This window comes from Bos javanicus, chromosome 19 (assembly GCF_032452875.1).
Source record: "Bos javanicus breed banteng chromosome 19, ARS-OSU_banteng_1.0, whole genome shotgun sequence".
Taxonomy (NCBI): domain Eukaryota; kingdom Metazoa; phylum Chordata; class Mammalia; order Artiodactyla; family Bovidae; genus Bos; species Bos javanicus.
In genome coordinates, this window is record NC_083886.1 from 48,373,039 (window position 1) to 48,389,855 (window position 16,817).

Genomic DNA, 16,817 nt, shown 5'->3' on the forward strand with positions numbered 1-16,817 from the left:
TAATAAGACTGCTAATAGCTGTCATATAAGTTTGTCATCAGTTTCCTAGGGCTGAGTACCATAGACTGAGTGACTTAAACAACAGGAATTTATTTTCTCACAAATGCTAGAGGATAGAAGTTCAAGATCAAGGTGTCAGTAGGATTGGTTCCTTTGAGGCTTTCTCTCCTTGGCTTGCAGATGGCCCCCTTCTCATTGTGTCTTTATATGGTCTTTCTTCTGAGCTTGCATGTCAGGTGTTTCTGTGTCCTAATTTCTACTTTGTATAAGGACAGCAGTCATTTTGGATTAGTATCCACCCTACTGACACATTTTAGCTTAATTACCTCTTCAAAGGTCATGTCTCCAAATACATTCTGAGGTTTTGGGGTTAGGACTTGAGTGTATAAATTTAAGGAGGACACAGTTGAGCCCATAAGAGCTTTCTAGGAGGATTAAATGCACTAATATAGAGTATCCGACCATGTAGCAAGCTCTGCCTAAGTATTGTTTACCATTATTGCATAACCACAGCAAGTAGTTATATAATACATATAAATACTAAAAATAATCATACATTAAAAAGCTTAAAAGTACTTACATATTCAAAGAAAGTTGCAAAAAAAAAAATGTACAAGGAGGTTCCATGTATCCCTTTTCTCTCCTAGTGTGAACAACTTATGTAATTATAGTACAATATTTAAACCAAGAAGTTGACATTGGGGAACTCCACAGAGCTTATTCAGGTTTCATGTTGTGCACGCATCTTTTGTGTCTGTGTGTCCAGGTGCTTCTGTGAAATTTTATTGCTTGTGTAGCTTACTGTATCCACCACCCCAGTCAAGATGCAGAACTGCCCCATCTCAGAACTCTCTCCCACTACTCCTTTGTAGCCAGCCCCGTTCCTTCCCTCGAAACCCTAACTCCTGACATCCATTCATCTGCTTTTCATCTCTATAAATACTACCATTTCAAGAATTGTATGTGTTTCTTATATATTTATATATATATACATATATATATATATATATATATCATGTAGTATATAACTTTTTGAGATTAGCCTTTTTCACTTGGCATAATTTCCTTGGAGCCCATCAAAGTTGTTGCATATATTAATAGCTCATCCCTCTTTATTGTTGAGTAGTACGTCATGGTGTGGATGTATCACAATATAAAGGCTAGTTGGTTTCTAGTTTTTTGGTTATTACCAATAAAGCCACAGTGAACATGAGTGTACAGGTTTTTGCATGAACATTTTCTGGAGCTAATGTGTCTATGATTTGTCCCTTCATCTTATTGGTGGGATCTTTTGCTGAGTAAAAGTTTTTAATTTTGGTAAGGTTCCATTTGCTAATGTTTCTTTTTATGGATCAAGCTTTTGGTGTAAGGCCTCTTCACCTAGTCCTGGGGTTTTGATGACTTTCTCCCTTTTCTCTCCCCCTACATGTTTTCTTTGGGTCTATTTTTCACTTGTTGTGAGAATCAAATGTGCTAATATAGAATACTCAGCCCATAGAAGTACACATGTGTTAGTTACTGCAATAGCAAATAAGCATTTTTTGTAAATAAGAATTATATCATTTCTTAAGATTCCGTATAATGAGAGAGATCATATGATATTTATCTTTCTCTGTCTCACTGACTTCGCTTGATAATCTCTAGGTCATCCATGTCCTGCAGGTGGCATTATTTCATCTTTTTGTGGCTGGGTAGCATTCCATTGTATATAAATAACACATCATCTTTATCCATTAAACGTCAGTGGACATTTAGGTTGCTTCCTCATCTTGGTTATTGTAAATAGTGCTGCAGTGAACATTGGGGTGCATGTATCTTTTCAAATTATGATTTTCTCCTGGTATGTGCCCAGGAATGGGATTTCTTGATTATATAGTAGGTCTGTTTTTAGTTTTTCAAGGCATCTCTATACTGTTCTCTATAGTGGTGTACCAGTTTACATTCCCATCAACAGTGTAGGAGAGTTCCCTTTTTTCCACACCCTCTCCAGCACTGTTTGTTGACTTTTTGATGATAGACATTCTAACTGTCATAAAGTGATACCTCATTATAGTTTTTATTTGCATTTCTATGATTGAGTATCTTTTAATGTGTTTTGGCCATCTGTATTTCTTTTTTTTTTTGACTGTGCTGGCTCATTGTTGCTGGCCTCAGGTTCTCTCTAGTTGAAACAAGCAGGGGCTAGTCTCCAGTTGCAGTGCACAGGCTTCTCATTGCAGTGGCTTCTCTTGTCATAGAGCATGGGCTCCAGGGCATGCTGGCTTCAGTAGTTGTGGTGCACAGACTTCATTGCCCCATGGCACATGAAATCTTCCTGGACCAGGGATCAAACCTGTGTTCTTTGTATTGGCAGGCGGATTTTTAACCACTGGACTATCAGGAAAGTCTTATATGTCTTCTTTGGAGAAATGTCTGTTTAGATCTTCTGCCCACAGCTGCATGTTGGTCGGTTGGTTGTTTGCAAATATTTTCTTCCATTCTGTGAGTTGTCTTTATTTTCTTTATGGTTTCTTTTGCTCTGCAGAAGCTTTCAGGTTTAATTAGGTCCCATTTGTTTGTTTTTATTTTTATTTTCATTATTCTAGGAGGTGAATCAAGAAAGATATTGCTGCAATTTATATCAAAGAGTATTCTGTGTATGTTTTCCTCTAAGAGTTTTATGGTGTCCAGCCTTACATTTAAGTCTTTGATCCATTTCGAGTTTATTTTTGTTTATGGTGTTAGCAGTGTTCTGATTTCATTTTTCACATGTAGCTGTCCAGTTTTTCCAATACCATTTATTGAAGAGACTGTCTTTCTCCACTGTATATTTTTCTTGCCTCCTTTGTTGTAGATTAGTTGACCATAGGTGCATGAGTTTATTTCTGGGTTTTTATCCTGTTGTGTTGATCTATTTTTCTGTCTTTGGGCCAATGCCATGCTGTTTTTTAGCCACACAACATGGCATGGGAGGTCTTAGTTCCCTGACCAGGGATCAAACCTGTAGCCCTGCATTGCAAGTGCAGAGTCTTAATCACTGGGCTACCAGGGAAGTTCAGTACTATACTGCTTTGATTATTGTAGCTTTGTAGTATAGTCTGAAGTCGAGGAGTCTGATTCTTCAAGCTCCATTTTTCTTTCTCAGGATTGCTTTGGCTATTTGGAGTCTTTTGTGTTTCCACATAAATTTTAGGTTTCTTTTGTTCTAGTTCTGTGAAAAATGCTATTGGTAATTTGATAGGGATTTCTTTGAATTTGTGGATTGCTTTGGGTCATGTATTCATTTTGACAATGTTGATTCTCCAATCCAAGAGCATTGTATACATTTTGTCTATGTCTGTCTTCATGCCAGTGCCATGCTGTTTTGATTACTGTAGCTGTGTAATAAGTGGATTTGGGACACCTCCGACTTTATCTTTTACAAGACTGGTTCTTTGCAGTCTTATTACAGTTTTTAATGGTTAAGCACTAGAAGAGTTACTTTGAAAAAGAAGGACACAACAGTGATTATTTTAAAATATAATTTCATTTTATTATTTATTTATTTTTGGCTGTGTGGGTCTTCGTTGCTGCAAGGGCTTTTCTCTAGTTGCAGTGTGCAGGGGCTACTTTTTAGTTGCGGTGCATGGGCTTCTCGTTGCATTGTCTTCTCTTGTGGAACACAGGCTCTGAGGCATGTGGGCTTCAATAGTTGCAGCACGTGGGGTCAGTAGTTGTGGCTCCAGGCTCTAGAGTATAGACTCAACAGTTGTGATGCACAGGCTTAAGTTGCTCTTCGGCATGTGAGATATTGCCGGGTCAGGGATCAAACCTGTGTCTCCTGCATTGGCAGGTGGATTCTTTACCATTGTGCCACCAGGGAAGCCCAACAGTGTTCTTTATGGTGATTTATGTTGTTTTATTCAAAGCGGTAAACTGAGAAACAAGAGGTATAAATTGTGGAAAAGTGAAGTCACTCAGTCACTCAGTCATGTCCGACTCTTTGCAACCCCATGGACTGTGGCTACCAGGCTTCTCCGTCCATGGGATTTTCCAGGCAAAAATACTGGAGTGGGTAGCTGTTCCCTTCTCCAAGGGATCTTCCCAACCCAGGGATCAAACCCAGGTCTCCCACATTGCACACAGATGGTTTGCCTTCTGAGCCACCAGGAATACATAAACTTATTATTTATAACTACTATGATTTATATCTGGACAAGGAATTCAAGAGGAACAATCATATGATTAGGATGAATAACAACTCAGTAATTGGCTAAATGAAATATATGAAAATTATATAATTCCTGAATGTCAGCAGTATGAGGAAAATAGGAGAAATTGAATCCTAGTTATTCTAACTTGGGAGATGAAGATGAAGATGTCACAGTGGTGAACGAGAGTTAAACTTTGGTAACCCATAAACTTTTATGTCTTTGGGCTTAATTTTCCCCTAGGGATAATAATTGAGGCCAGAGGCTTGAACTGGAAGTGTCTAAAGCTGGGGATTGGGAAGGGGCACACTTGTCTATGAATTAGGACTAATAAAACTGTCCACCAGTCCAGGACATAGGATGGAAGAGAACTGCTTAACTTTGGCTTGTGGCTGTTAAAAGCCACAAGAAATGGAAACTCCAGCTTTGTGTGGAAATCCTGGGCCGGAAAACTAATATATTTGAAACTGGTGAATGTTGTAGGGCATTAGCAGAGGTGACCATTAAAATTCCCTTGGGATTGATTGCTCCTTAACCCCTGAAATGTGGAGGATGCCCCCAAAGCTGTTTATGTACTCATACAAAACTCATAAAGCACCTTAGTAAAAAAATCCAACAAATGAGAGAGTTTACAATTGAGGGGCATATAATAATAGACTGGAACTTAATTATCCAATATATAGTCCATATTCAGTTTCTGCCTTTGTCCCAATAATGTCCTTTATTTGGTTTTGCTTTTGCTTTGTTTCACAATCCATGGTCAAATCAAGGATCATACTTTGAATTTTGTCATGCCTTTTTATCCTTCTCTAGTTCAGTTTTTTTCTGCCTTTTTTGTTGGGTTTTTAATGATAGCTACATTTTTTAAAGATAACATTGTTTGCCTGAAAGCCTTTGGTTAGCTCTCTTACTAGACAGTAAGATGTTTTAGAACAGGGAATGTGTGTCATTTATCCCTGCTAATTAAATTTAATCTAATGATTTTATAATAATTTAGGATGCTGTGCTTCAGAAAAGGACAGGAAAAGGGAGGATTAAATGATTCTTAATCCTGTTTTTCTTTTGGTTAGCCGCACATACTCCAGGATGCTCCACACATGCGCAAGGATCCTTGTGCCTATTGCTTTGATGTTTCAAACACTACAGTGCACACCACTTTACAGTTCATATCATAATTGCTAAAAAAATAGGGTCTTCAGTTCTCTTTTGCCTGTATTCAACCCATTTGCCACTGCCTTTTCAAAGTGAGAGATAGTTGGTGGGTAAAATGAATGGTTAAAATATGTTAATAGTATATGATTTTATTACTATCCAAGAGACATAAAATACTTCTTGAAAGTTACAATAAAGATAATTCATAAACAGGATATTTTTAACATTTAGGCATAGGAAGATTCAATTTAAATTATTATAGAATTCTTAAGTAAAGCTTTTTTAAACATCATGGAACTCTATTATATCATTAAAGGAATAAGTCCTTGATTGATTTATGTCACTGGGAATACTTTATTTTATTTTATTTCTTCTTCCTAGTTTCCCTTTATTTTTTTTTTTTCTTTGCCGTTTTGCAAGCATCTCACTATGAAGCTCTCTGATATATTGTGTTGATTACAATTTTAAAATAGTACTTTAAGGATACAGTGAAAAGAATACCCTGAAATGAATGTAAATTGACTCTAAGCCTAGTAACTTATTTTTTTAAATAACCTTATTGAGATGTTATTCATATGCCATACAGTTCACCCATTTAAATTGCACAGTTCATTGGTTTTTAGTATATTTAGAGATAAGTACAACCATCCACAAAATCAGCTTTAGAATATTGTTATCACCTCAAAAAGAATCCCATACCCTTCAGCTAGCACCCTGTGTCCCGCAACCCTCCACCTAGGCAACTGTGCTTTACTTTCTGTCTTAGATTTCCCTGGTCTGAGCTTTAACATGAGTAGAATCATTTGATATTTGGTCTGTGGTAACTGGCTTCTTTAACTCAGCAAAATGTTTTCAAGGTTCATTTATGCTGTAGCACGTATCAGTTCTTGATTCCATTTTATGGTCAAATAATATTCCATTGTATGGATATATCATATTTCATGTATCCATTTATTAGTTGATGGATATCTGGATTGTTTTCACCTTTTGACTTTTGTCAGTAATACTGCTGTGAAAATTTGTGTCCAAGTTTGTGGGTGTACATGTTTTTATTTCTCTTCAATATGTTTCTAGGTGTAGCATTCTGAGTCATATGTAACTCTGTGTTTAATTGAGTAACTGCCCAACTGCTTTTGAAAGCGGCTGCCCCATTTTATGTTCCTACCAGCAGTGTTTGTGGGTTCCAGTTTCTCCACGTTATTGCCAGCACTTCTTACTGTCTTTGTGAATCTATCTGTCCTGGTAGGTGTGAAGTGGTGCCACATTTTGGTTTTGATTTTTGTTTCCCCATTGGCTAATGATGTTGAGCTTCTCTTCATGTGCTTATTGGTCATTTGTATCTCATCTTTGGAGAAATGTCTGTTTAGACCTTTTGCCCATTTTATATTGGATTATCTGTCTTTATTTCTGAACTATAAGAGTTTTTTATATACCATGCCAGTACCTTTTCAAATATATGATTTGCAGATACCTTCCATTTTGTAGGTTGTCTTCGTTGATAGTGTCCTTTCAACCACATGTGTGCTCGGTCCCTTCAGTCGTGTCCGACTCCTTGGGACCCTATGGACCCTGTGGACCCCCCAGGTTCCTCTGTCCATGAAATTCTCCAGGCAAGGATACTGTAGTTGGCTGCCATGCTCTCCTCCAGGGGATCTTCTGACCCCGGGACCAAACCCACATCTCGTTACGTTCTCTGCATTGGCAGGCGGTTCTTTACCACTAGTGCCGCCTGGGAAGCCCCACAAACATTTTTAGTTTTTAAAAAGTCTAATTTATCTTTTTTTCTTTTGTTGTTGGCAGTTTAAGTGTCATGTCTAAGAATTCTTTGCCCAGTTTGAGTTTGTGAAGATTTACCCCTTTCATCTAAGAACTGTATGGTTTTAGTGGAGAAGGCAGTGGCACCCCACTGCAGTACTCTTGTCTGGAGAATCCCATGGACGGAGGAGCCTAGTAGGCTGCAGTCCATGGGGTCGCTAAGTCGGGCACGACTGAGCGATTTCACTTTCACTTTTCACTTTCATGCATTGGAGAAGGAAAGGCAACCCACTCCAGTGTTCTTGCCTGGAGAATCCCAGGGACAGAGGAGCCTAGTGGGCTGCCGTCTATGGGGTCGTACAGAGTCGGACACGACTGAAGCGACTTAGCAGCAACAGCAGTAGCTGTTGGTTTAAGTACTTGAACCATTTTGAGTTAATTTTTATATGGTGTGAAGTAGGAGTTTATCCTCATTGTTTTGCCTGTGGCTATCCAGTTGTCTCAGCACCCTTTGTTAAAAGGGCTATTCTTTCCCCTACTGAACCGTGTTGGCTCCTTTGTCAACAATCATTTGGCCGTAGATTATGGATTTCTCTCTGAACTCTCAGTTCTTTTCCATTGGTCCATCTTTATGTCAGTGCTATACTGTCTTGATTAGTTTTGTTTGTAGTAAGTCTTGAAGTCAGGAAATGTGAGTTCACCTTCTTTTTCAGGGTTCTTTTGGTGCTTTATAATTCCTTTTTTTTTTTTTTTTTGAGGGCAGGGGGCACGCAACACAGCATGTAGAATCTTAGTTCCCTGACCAGGGGTGGAATCTGTGTCCCTGACTTCCCAAAAAGTCCCCATTCTCTATGAATTTTAGAATCAGCGTGTCAGTTTCTACAAAGTCAGCTGGATTTCTACTGGGGATTCCACTGAATCTATAGATCAGCTGAGAGAGAACTGCTATCCTGACAGTGTTAAGTATTCCAGTTCATGAACATGGGATGTTTTTCCATTTATTTAGATCTTTAATTTCTTGCAGTAGTTTTTAAGGTAGTTTTTAGCGTATATGTTTTTTATTTCTTTTGTTCATATCTAGGTAGTTTATTCTCTTTGATGCTAATGTGAATGGAATTGTTTTCTTAACTTCATTTCAAATTCATTGCAGGGTTATAGAAATTGTAAAACAGGTTTTTGTATATTGATCTTGTATCCTACAATCTTTATGAACTTGTTAGTTTAGGTAGGATTTTAGTGGATCCTTTTTGGTTTTATATATACAATAGTATATCTTCTGGGAATGGCATAGTTTTAATTCTTCCTTTTCAAGCTGAATGCCTTATTTATTTTTTTATTATTATTACTTTTTTGGGGGGGAGTATAATTGCCTGCCTAGAACTTCTAGTATAATGTTGAATATGTGGGTGAGAACAAACATCCTTGTCTTGTTTTGGGTCTTAGGAGAAAGCTTCCAGTGTTTAACTGTTAATTATGATGTGAACTGTAGGGTTTGTTTGTTTTTTTCTGTGTCGCCCTTTTGTTGGGTTGAGGAAGTTTCTTTTTTATTTATCTAAGAACTCCTTCCTTTGCTTTCATTTTGGAAGAACACTTTGCTCAATGTATGAGTGTTGGTTGACCCAACACTCTCTGCCTCTGACCTCACACTTTGAATATATTATCCTGCTGCCTTTGGGCCGTGATTGTTTTTGCTCAGAAATCAACTGTAAATCTTACTTGGATTCCCTTATAAGTGATGTGTTACATTTCTGCTTTCAAGATTTTCTCTTTTTCTTTACCTTCCTTCGAGTATATTTCCTATAATATGTTTGTTTATGAGGCTTTTTGTGTTTATCCTGCTTGGAGTTCATCAAGCTTCTTGTATCAGTAAGTTATTATTATTATTTTTTAATAATTTGAGAAAATTTCAGACAATTTCTTCAAAAAATTTTTTCTACTCCTTTCTTGCTCTCCTCTCCTTCTGGGTATCCCAATTATGTACATGGTGATGTACTTAACAGTTTTCCACATTTCTTTGAAGCTCTGTTCTTTTTTCTTCTTTTTTTTTATTGTTTGTTTATTTTTCAGCTTGCATAATCTCTATTGATCTGTCTTCTGATTTGCTAATTATTTCTTCTGCCAGTTCACTTCTTCTCTTGCGCCCCTCTCAGTTCAGTTCAGTTCAGTCACTCAGTTGTTTCCGACTCTTTGCGACCCCATGGACTGCAGCACTCCAGGCCTCCCTGTTCATCACCAACTCCCAGAGTTTACTCAAACTCATGTCCTTTAAGCCGGTGGTGCCATCCAGCCATCTCATCCTCTGTCGTCCCCTTCTCCTCTCGCCTTCAATCTTTCCCAGCATCAGGGTCTTTTCAAATGAGTCAGCTCTTCGCATCAGGTGGCCAAAGTATCGGAGTTTCAGCTTCAACATCAGTCCTTCCATTGAATATTCAGGACTAATTTACTTTGGGATGGACTGGTTGGATCTCCTTGCAGTCCAAGGGACTCTCAAGAGTCTTCTCCAACACCACAGTTCAAAAGAATCAATTCTTTGGTGCTCAGTTTCTTTATAGTCCAACTCTCACATCCATACATGACTACTGGAAAAGCCATAGCTTTGACTAGACAGACCTTTGTTGGCAAAGTAATGTCTCTGCTTTTTAATATTCTGTCTAGGTTGGTCATAACTTTCCTCCCAAGGAGTAAGCATCTTTTAAGGTCATGGCTGCAGTCATCATCTGCAGTGATTTTGGAGTCCAGAAAAATAGTCTGTCACTATTTGACTGTTTCCCCATCTATTTGCCATGAAGTGATGGGACCAGATGACATTATCTTAGTTTTCTGAATGTTGAGCTTTAAGCCAGCTTTTTCACTCTCCTCTTTCATTTTCATCAAGAGGCTCTTTAGTTCTTCGCTTTCTGCCATAAGGGTGGTGTCACCTGCATATTGATATTTCTCCCGGCAATCTTGATTCCATCTTGTGCTTCATCCAGCCCAGCGTTTCTCATGGTGTACTCTGCATATAAGTTAAATAAGCAGGGTGACAATATATAGCCTTGACGTACTCCTTTTCCTATTTGGAACCAGTCTCTTGTTCCATGTCCAGTTCTGACTATTACTTCCTGACCTGTATACAGATTTCTCAAGAGGCAGGTCAGGTGGTCTGGTAGTCCCATCTCCTTAAGAATTTTCCACAGTTCGTGGTAATCCACACAGTCAAAGGCTTTGGCATAGTCAATAAAGCAAAAATAGATGTTTTTCTGGAACTCTCTTGCTTTTTTGATAATCCAACAGATATCAGCAATTTGATCTCTGGTTCCTCTGCCTTTTCTAAAACCAGCTGGAACATCTGAAAGTTCATGGTTCACGTACTGTTGTAGCCTGGCTTGGAGAATTTTGAGCATTACTTTACTAGCGTGTGAGATGAGTGCAATTTGCAGTAGTTTGAGCATTCTTTGGCATTGCCTTTCTTTGGGATTGGAATGAAAACTGACCTTTTCCAGTCCTGTGGCCACTGCTGAGTTTTCCAAATTTGCTGGCATATTGAGTGCAGCATTTTCACAGCATCATCTTTCAGGATTTGAAATAGCTCAACTGGAATTCCATCACCTCCACTAGTTTTGTTTGTAGTGATGTTTCCTAAGGCCCACTTGACTTCACATTCCAGGGTATCTGGCTCTAGGTGAGTGATCACACCATCATGATTATCTAGATTGTGAAGATCTTTTTTGTATAGTTCTTCTGTGTATTCCTGCCACCTCTTCTTAATAACTTCTGCTTCTGTTAGGCCCATACCATTTCTGTCCTTTATTGAGCCTGTCTTTGCATGAAATGTTCCTTTGGTATCTCTAATTTTCTTAAAGAAATCTTGTCTTTCCCGTTCTATTCTTTTCCTCTATTTCTTTGCACTGATCGCTGAGGAATGCTTTCTTATCTCTCCTTGATATTCTTTGAAACTCTGCATTCAAATGGGTATATCTTTCCTTTTCTCCTTTGTTTTTTGCTTCTCTTCTTTTCACAGCCAGTCGTAAGGCCTCCTCAGACAGCCATTTTGCTTTTTTCATTTTTTTTCTTGGGGATGGTCTTGATCCCTGTCTCCTGTACAATGTCACGAACCTCCATCCACAGTTCATCAGGCACTCTGTCTATCAGATCTAATCCCTTGAATCTATTTCTCACTTCCACTGTATAATCATAAGGGATTTGATTTAGGTCATACCTGTTTGACAAATGTTTGCTATTCGTTCTGACCGCAGGATGACTCCTCCCTCGTGGGGCTTTATTCCTTGGTTCTCTCTTTCTAACTAACTGACCTACAGTCTAGGCTGTATCTTCATTACACAAATATTTTCCCACTTGCCTTTTGCCACAGTCTCCATTGAATATCTGTAGATTTAAACTTGTCCACACTCTGTTGAGAATGAAGTCAGGTCCTTTGGGAAGAGATTTTGTACTATATGTTCCAGTGTTTTACCCCCGGCAAAATATCTAAGCCAGGGTTCTGGTGTTGGGGGTGGGGACAATGAGTAACACTTTTCTGTGAAGTGACATTCAGCCTTTAGGAACTGAATACCAGGAGCGGAGGTATAGATGGGGTGCACACAGCAAGCAGCTTGTCTCTCGTGATGTGGAACCACTACCTTATGAGCTGAGCGAGAGGCCTGTTGGAGTCCCAGTATTCTCAGTGTACCAAGCTAAGGCAGAGCCTCCCTTCCACAAGTCAGTGTTAGGCAGATGGAAGCCTCCTGTCTTTGATGTACTTGGCTGGGACTTAGCTTCAGTGACAGAGTGCTGGGGACAAAATGAGAAGCCTGAAGTCCTGCTCCTCTCAGGAAGAAAGCCCTTGACTGAGAGCTGGGGGAAGGAGGGGGCTTGTGCTCTTGGCTGCAGCAGTCTGGAACCCTGCTGAGATGGGAGGGTGGGATATGGGAAGAAAAGCATGATCTTCGTTCAGGTACCACAGACTTTCACCTTGCAGGCTAAATTTTTTGTAGATTTTATTGAATGGTTGTTTCTTCATTAGCTCTTTGCCCTTAGGGACCATTGTCAGAGGCTTTGAATGGTGGTTTTAAAAAATAATTTTCATCAGTTTCTCTGAGCAGCAGGCTAGCAGAGATCCTCATGCTGTTAGGCTTAGAGGTCAGACTTTTGTAACTGTTTTTTGAGCTGGCAGTCTCTTTAAAGCATGATTCGAAAAAGTGTTTCCTTCATTATGGTCTCTGACCACCCCCTCATGAGGAACCCTTGGCATACCCTTAACATAACTTTCAGATATCGACTGTAAGATACAAGAATCACGAGAATCGTTTTTCCCTTGCTTATTTTCCTTAAAGAATGAACTTGCTCCATGTGAAAGTACTCTAGAAGGGGAAAGTTTGCACAGGAGTTGAGAGTTTATAAAGGAAATGAAAATAACATTAGGTAGAGAATTTTAACATGAGTGCCCTCTACTATATGATGGATGGAGTTCTTTTCAAGTTGGCTCAGAGGTGTTGCAGTTAATTCTTGGTTTCTTTGACTTGACCTAGATATCACAATCACATGGCTTCTTCCTCATTTTTGCTGTCATCTTAGTTTCTTTTGATTCCTTTTTGTTTTTTTCTTTTCAGGGGCCACTCAATAGTGAGTCTTCCAACCAGAGCTTGTGCAGCGTGGGGTCCTTGAGTGATAAAGAAGTAGAGGTAAGAAGCCACATCCATTGCAAGACTTCTCATATTCCCACACTTTAGATCTGGGTTAAACCATAGCACTGCAGACTCTGGGGTCCTGTCAGGGTTTGTGTCAATGATTCCCCTTAGAGTTGTGTGCTCTTTGTGTCTGCACAGTTGTCATGTGGCCCTGATGGGTTTTTATTACTATAATCATAATAATCAAAAGGTAGAAATTTGCAGTTGTAGCTGAATTAGTCTAGGTGTCCTTGAATTTTAGCACTTCTTAGTACTTCAGCAGAGTGAGTCAGTGTGGCCTGAAGGACTTCAGTAACAAAATTTGAAATTTTGTGTTTTTTAAAGGCAAATAACCTAGCTGATTATATAACTGCTTACTTTGCACTTAGATAAGACTTTGAATAGACTAGTCAGTTGACTGATCATGCAGATATTTCCTTTTTGGAAAAAAAATTTTAGATTTAAGGTCTTTTAAAGTAGAAATATTGGGATTCCCTGGTGGTCCAATGGTTAGGACTCAGTGCTTTCACTGCTGGGATCTGGATTTTCAATCCCTGGTCAGAGAACTACTATCCCATAAGTTGCATGGTGTGGCCTCAAAAAGAAACAAATATTGTAACAGCTGCTATTTGAGAGCCTGCTATATGCTAGATGCTTGTACTACATTTGTGCTTTATAAAATAGTTCATTTAAGCTTTTGCAGCAACCCTGATTTACAGATAAGTAAATTAAAGCTCTGATATTTTAAGCAGTTGGCCAAAAATTGTATAAATGGTTTGACTTCAGATCTTATATTCTTTCTATGACCCTGCTCTAAGAGTAGGACATTCATTTAGGACTTGTGAGCCAGTTAATTCTCCTTATAAATTTGATATTTTTAACGTACACTCTAATTTTCATAACGTGAAAAATTTGACAAAATGCTAATTGTGATGTATATGGTATTTAACAGACTCCTGAGAAAAAACAGAATGACCAGCGAAACCGGAAAAGAAAAGCTGAACCATATGAAACTAGCCAAGGTAGTAATAATTTCACACCAGTAAAAATATAAATTCTTATGTACTTAGGTATAAAACTTCCAGCTCACACTAATTAGTTTGCATACAGGGATTCCTGACAGTGGAGATTTGCATTCCTTAAGGGAATATCAGGCTGTTTATGACAGACTTGCCATTTGATACACACTTGACAAAACAGCGTCAGTTCTGCGGGGACTCTAGTTCTCCCTGTTGTAAGTTAATAGTCTTCTCGCCATGGATTTGTCTTCAGACTAAGGATCTATTGTACAGAAAAGAGATTACATAGCAGTTTTAACTATGTCTTGCACTAGGTCAGTGGATTGTTAATAATAGGCAAGCAGAAATGGTTGCATTTACATGGCTGTCCTTTTACCTACCCTTCTTCCATGTCAGTTACTCAGTTGAATAATTGGTGCCCAGTGGAATAAATCTGTAAGTATGATGATCATAATGCCAGATTTCTTTAAATAATTAAAGAAAGAATAAATGAAATGGAAGAACTTCCAAGAAAGGAAAGGCCCCCTCCCCCCATTTTGTATCTTTTAATCTGCAAATCATTTTTTACTTTTGTGGGAGAAAATTTTTCCAAAGTAGCAAGGTCATGTAAATTTACTTGTGAAATAGAATAAACCATTTAGTTCTGATGAGTTTGTTTTGAATTTTTTTATCCTCTTAGTTGGGGGTGTAGTTTATAGTTTAGTTTTATTTTGATTCACTGTTGTGGCATAAGCTTTGTTAGTGTACTTGTAAAAGAAAGCGTAGTGAATCTTAAAGGAAAACAAGCTGTGAAAAGGTCTTTCTTTCACTGCTTATTTTAGTGTTTTATTTTGTGGTGGAAACTGTCTTCTGTTCTTAGGAAACGGGTATTTTGGCTCATTTGTTAAAAGTAAAGTTGACATTTGAATTGGTAACAGCATAGGCAGTCATTGAATACATAATACACTTTAGCAAATGATGGTTTACTTGTGTTACTGGAAAAACTATACTTACTTTGGTTTTATTTTCAGGGAAAGGCACTCCTAGGGGACATAAAATTAGTGATTACTTTGAGGTAAGTTAAATTTTTGGAAAAAGAAATCTATAGTGACTTAAAAAAAAAAAGAACCTAAATCCTTTCTTTCATTTAAAGCTTTAGAAAGGCATATATTGCCTTTACTGTGCCCTCCTCCCCTTCTTCCCCACCTTCATCAACCTGATGTTGCCCCATCTCTATAAGAGGAAACAGCTGCTGACTTCCTAAATTTAAATTTGTTCATGATGTGTCTTGTCTGTGATGATATAAAAATTCACAAATGAGGTGATTGTTCTCTTGGCCAGACTAGGTTTTGTGTCTTACAAAGGTTGAAGTGGAACGCCTCGGACTCTTCTTTTGTCCTCTACCTGTAGTCCAGTGGAACCTGTAGTAAGCTCACTGACCCATCCTTAGTGGTTACTGAAGGGGACGCTAACATACACTGTATTCCTGCTTCATGTATTTTGAGACAAGAAGGGGAAACATTCTTCTCTTATATCTTTTCAAAATCATGTGTACCTTCAGGTTTCTAGCCATGTTTTCCTTATATCTTGGTACATTTCTACTGGAGCTTCTTGTTAAAATCTCATTGAAAAGTTAGCAGAATTTGACTTACATGGCATTTTCTCTAGAATAAAATGTGTAGACTTAAAGGGACCATGTATAATTAAGACCTGTATGTGTATTAATCTTTTACTCTCCTTATCTGAGCATAGTACTGTTGTGAATTATTCATATCCATTTTTCCCTGTTGGCCAGTTTGCTGGGGGAAGCGGGCCAGGAACCAGCCCTGGCAGAAGTGTTCCACCAGTTGCACGATCCTCACCGCAACATTCCTTATCCAATCCCTTACCGGTAAGCATTCACCTGGAGAAATGTGACACCTGTTGTAGGAGACCAAGAAGCCCAGGAACACTCAAGCAAAGTTTCTCTTCCATTAATTACCCAAGGGGAGTGAAGTCTTAAGGAGAAACGTTCATAGCATTACCTGTGAATCACTTAACTTAGATTCAAATCTGTATCAGTCAGTTTACATTTTATGAGAGCTGATCCTGTTCTCCCAGTATAAATTGATTACTTCTAGGCCTCAAGAAAGGGGTTTCCCGTCCAAACATTAGGTTTTTATCCTGGCCAGACTTACATATTCCTGTAGTTAAATTCCTTTAAAAAAATTGTGGTCAGCTCCTGGTATTTGAATTAATTGGATGGCTTGCTCAGTGATGTAGTAGAGAAGCTAATACCACACAGATTTGGGATAGGTTTGTTCTCTGATCTGAAACTCTATAAAAACATCACAGCCAAGTTAGTGGTTCTCAGGCCAGGGTAGTTTATCCCCTCAGGGGACATTTGGCAATGTTGAAGTAATTTTTGGTCAGAACTAGAGGGTGGGTGGAATGATGCCATAGGCATCTGCTGGGCAGAGGCCAGGGATGCTGGTGTACATCCTGCCATGCACAGGACAGGCGCCCACAACAAAGAATGATCCAGTCCAGAATGGTGCTAGTGCCAAAGCTGAGAATCCCTGAACCAGCTCATGTAGGATTTTATGTCAGTTCACTCAAGTGCCTTTGGCTGATTTGTTGATACCATATGAGAACCCTGTACATAAGAGTGTATTATGTCCTTTGATGCCTCAGGTATTGCTGTGGGATCTTAGGGAAAAGGGAGACCAGGAGTTTTCATCCTAGGTCTCTGTTTCGGAAAGTTGCTTTTCTCTGCCTCAGCAGACTTGATTAATATTGCTTTTTTTTTTTTTAAGTGATTTAGTCTCTGTATTGTTAAACTAGTTAAAATGTCCTTCTTCCCCTCTTCTGTCTCATAAAAACATGCGTTCATTAGGGTGATTATAATTAGTAAAGCACTTAGCAAAATGTATTCAGCTTGAAATTTTTTCTATTACTTTGTCATCATTGCCATATTTAAAAATATTATAAATGTTCAATGTGTAGATATGTTTGGTTAGGTTGAAGTTTGTTAGCTAACTTTTGAGGAGACCTAGATCTGTATTTTTATTGTTTTAAACCAGTTACAAGTTTTAAAATGTTAAATGGGATTGCAGAAT

General features: G+C 38.5%; 1 protein-coding gene across 8 annotated transcripts in view; it reads left to right on the top strand.

Annotated features, from left to right (window-relative positions):
* The window catches only part of TLK2 (tousled like kinase 2), a 124,325-nt gene that overhangs the window by 30,362 nt on the left and 77,146 nt on the right, over positions 1–16,817 (top strand). For 5 of the 8 annotated variants that reach the window (XM_061392269.1, XM_061392268.1, XM_061392272.1 and 2 more), the window contains exons 3-6: positions 12,665–12,736; positions 13,674–13,743; positions 14,751–14,794; positions 15,515–15,610. The exons of 1 other annotated variant lie outside the window; for it this stretch is intronic. In XM_061392269.1, coding sequence (XP_061248253.1) covers positions 12,665–12,736; positions 13,674–13,743; positions 14,751–14,794; positions 15,515–15,610 — 282 coding nt within the window. The remainder of the gene's footprint in view (positions 1–12,664; positions 12,737–13,673; positions 13,744–14,750; positions 14,795–15,514; positions 15,611–16,817) is intronic. 2 more of the 8 variants (XM_061392274.1, XM_061392267.1) reach the window with 1 other exon arrangement.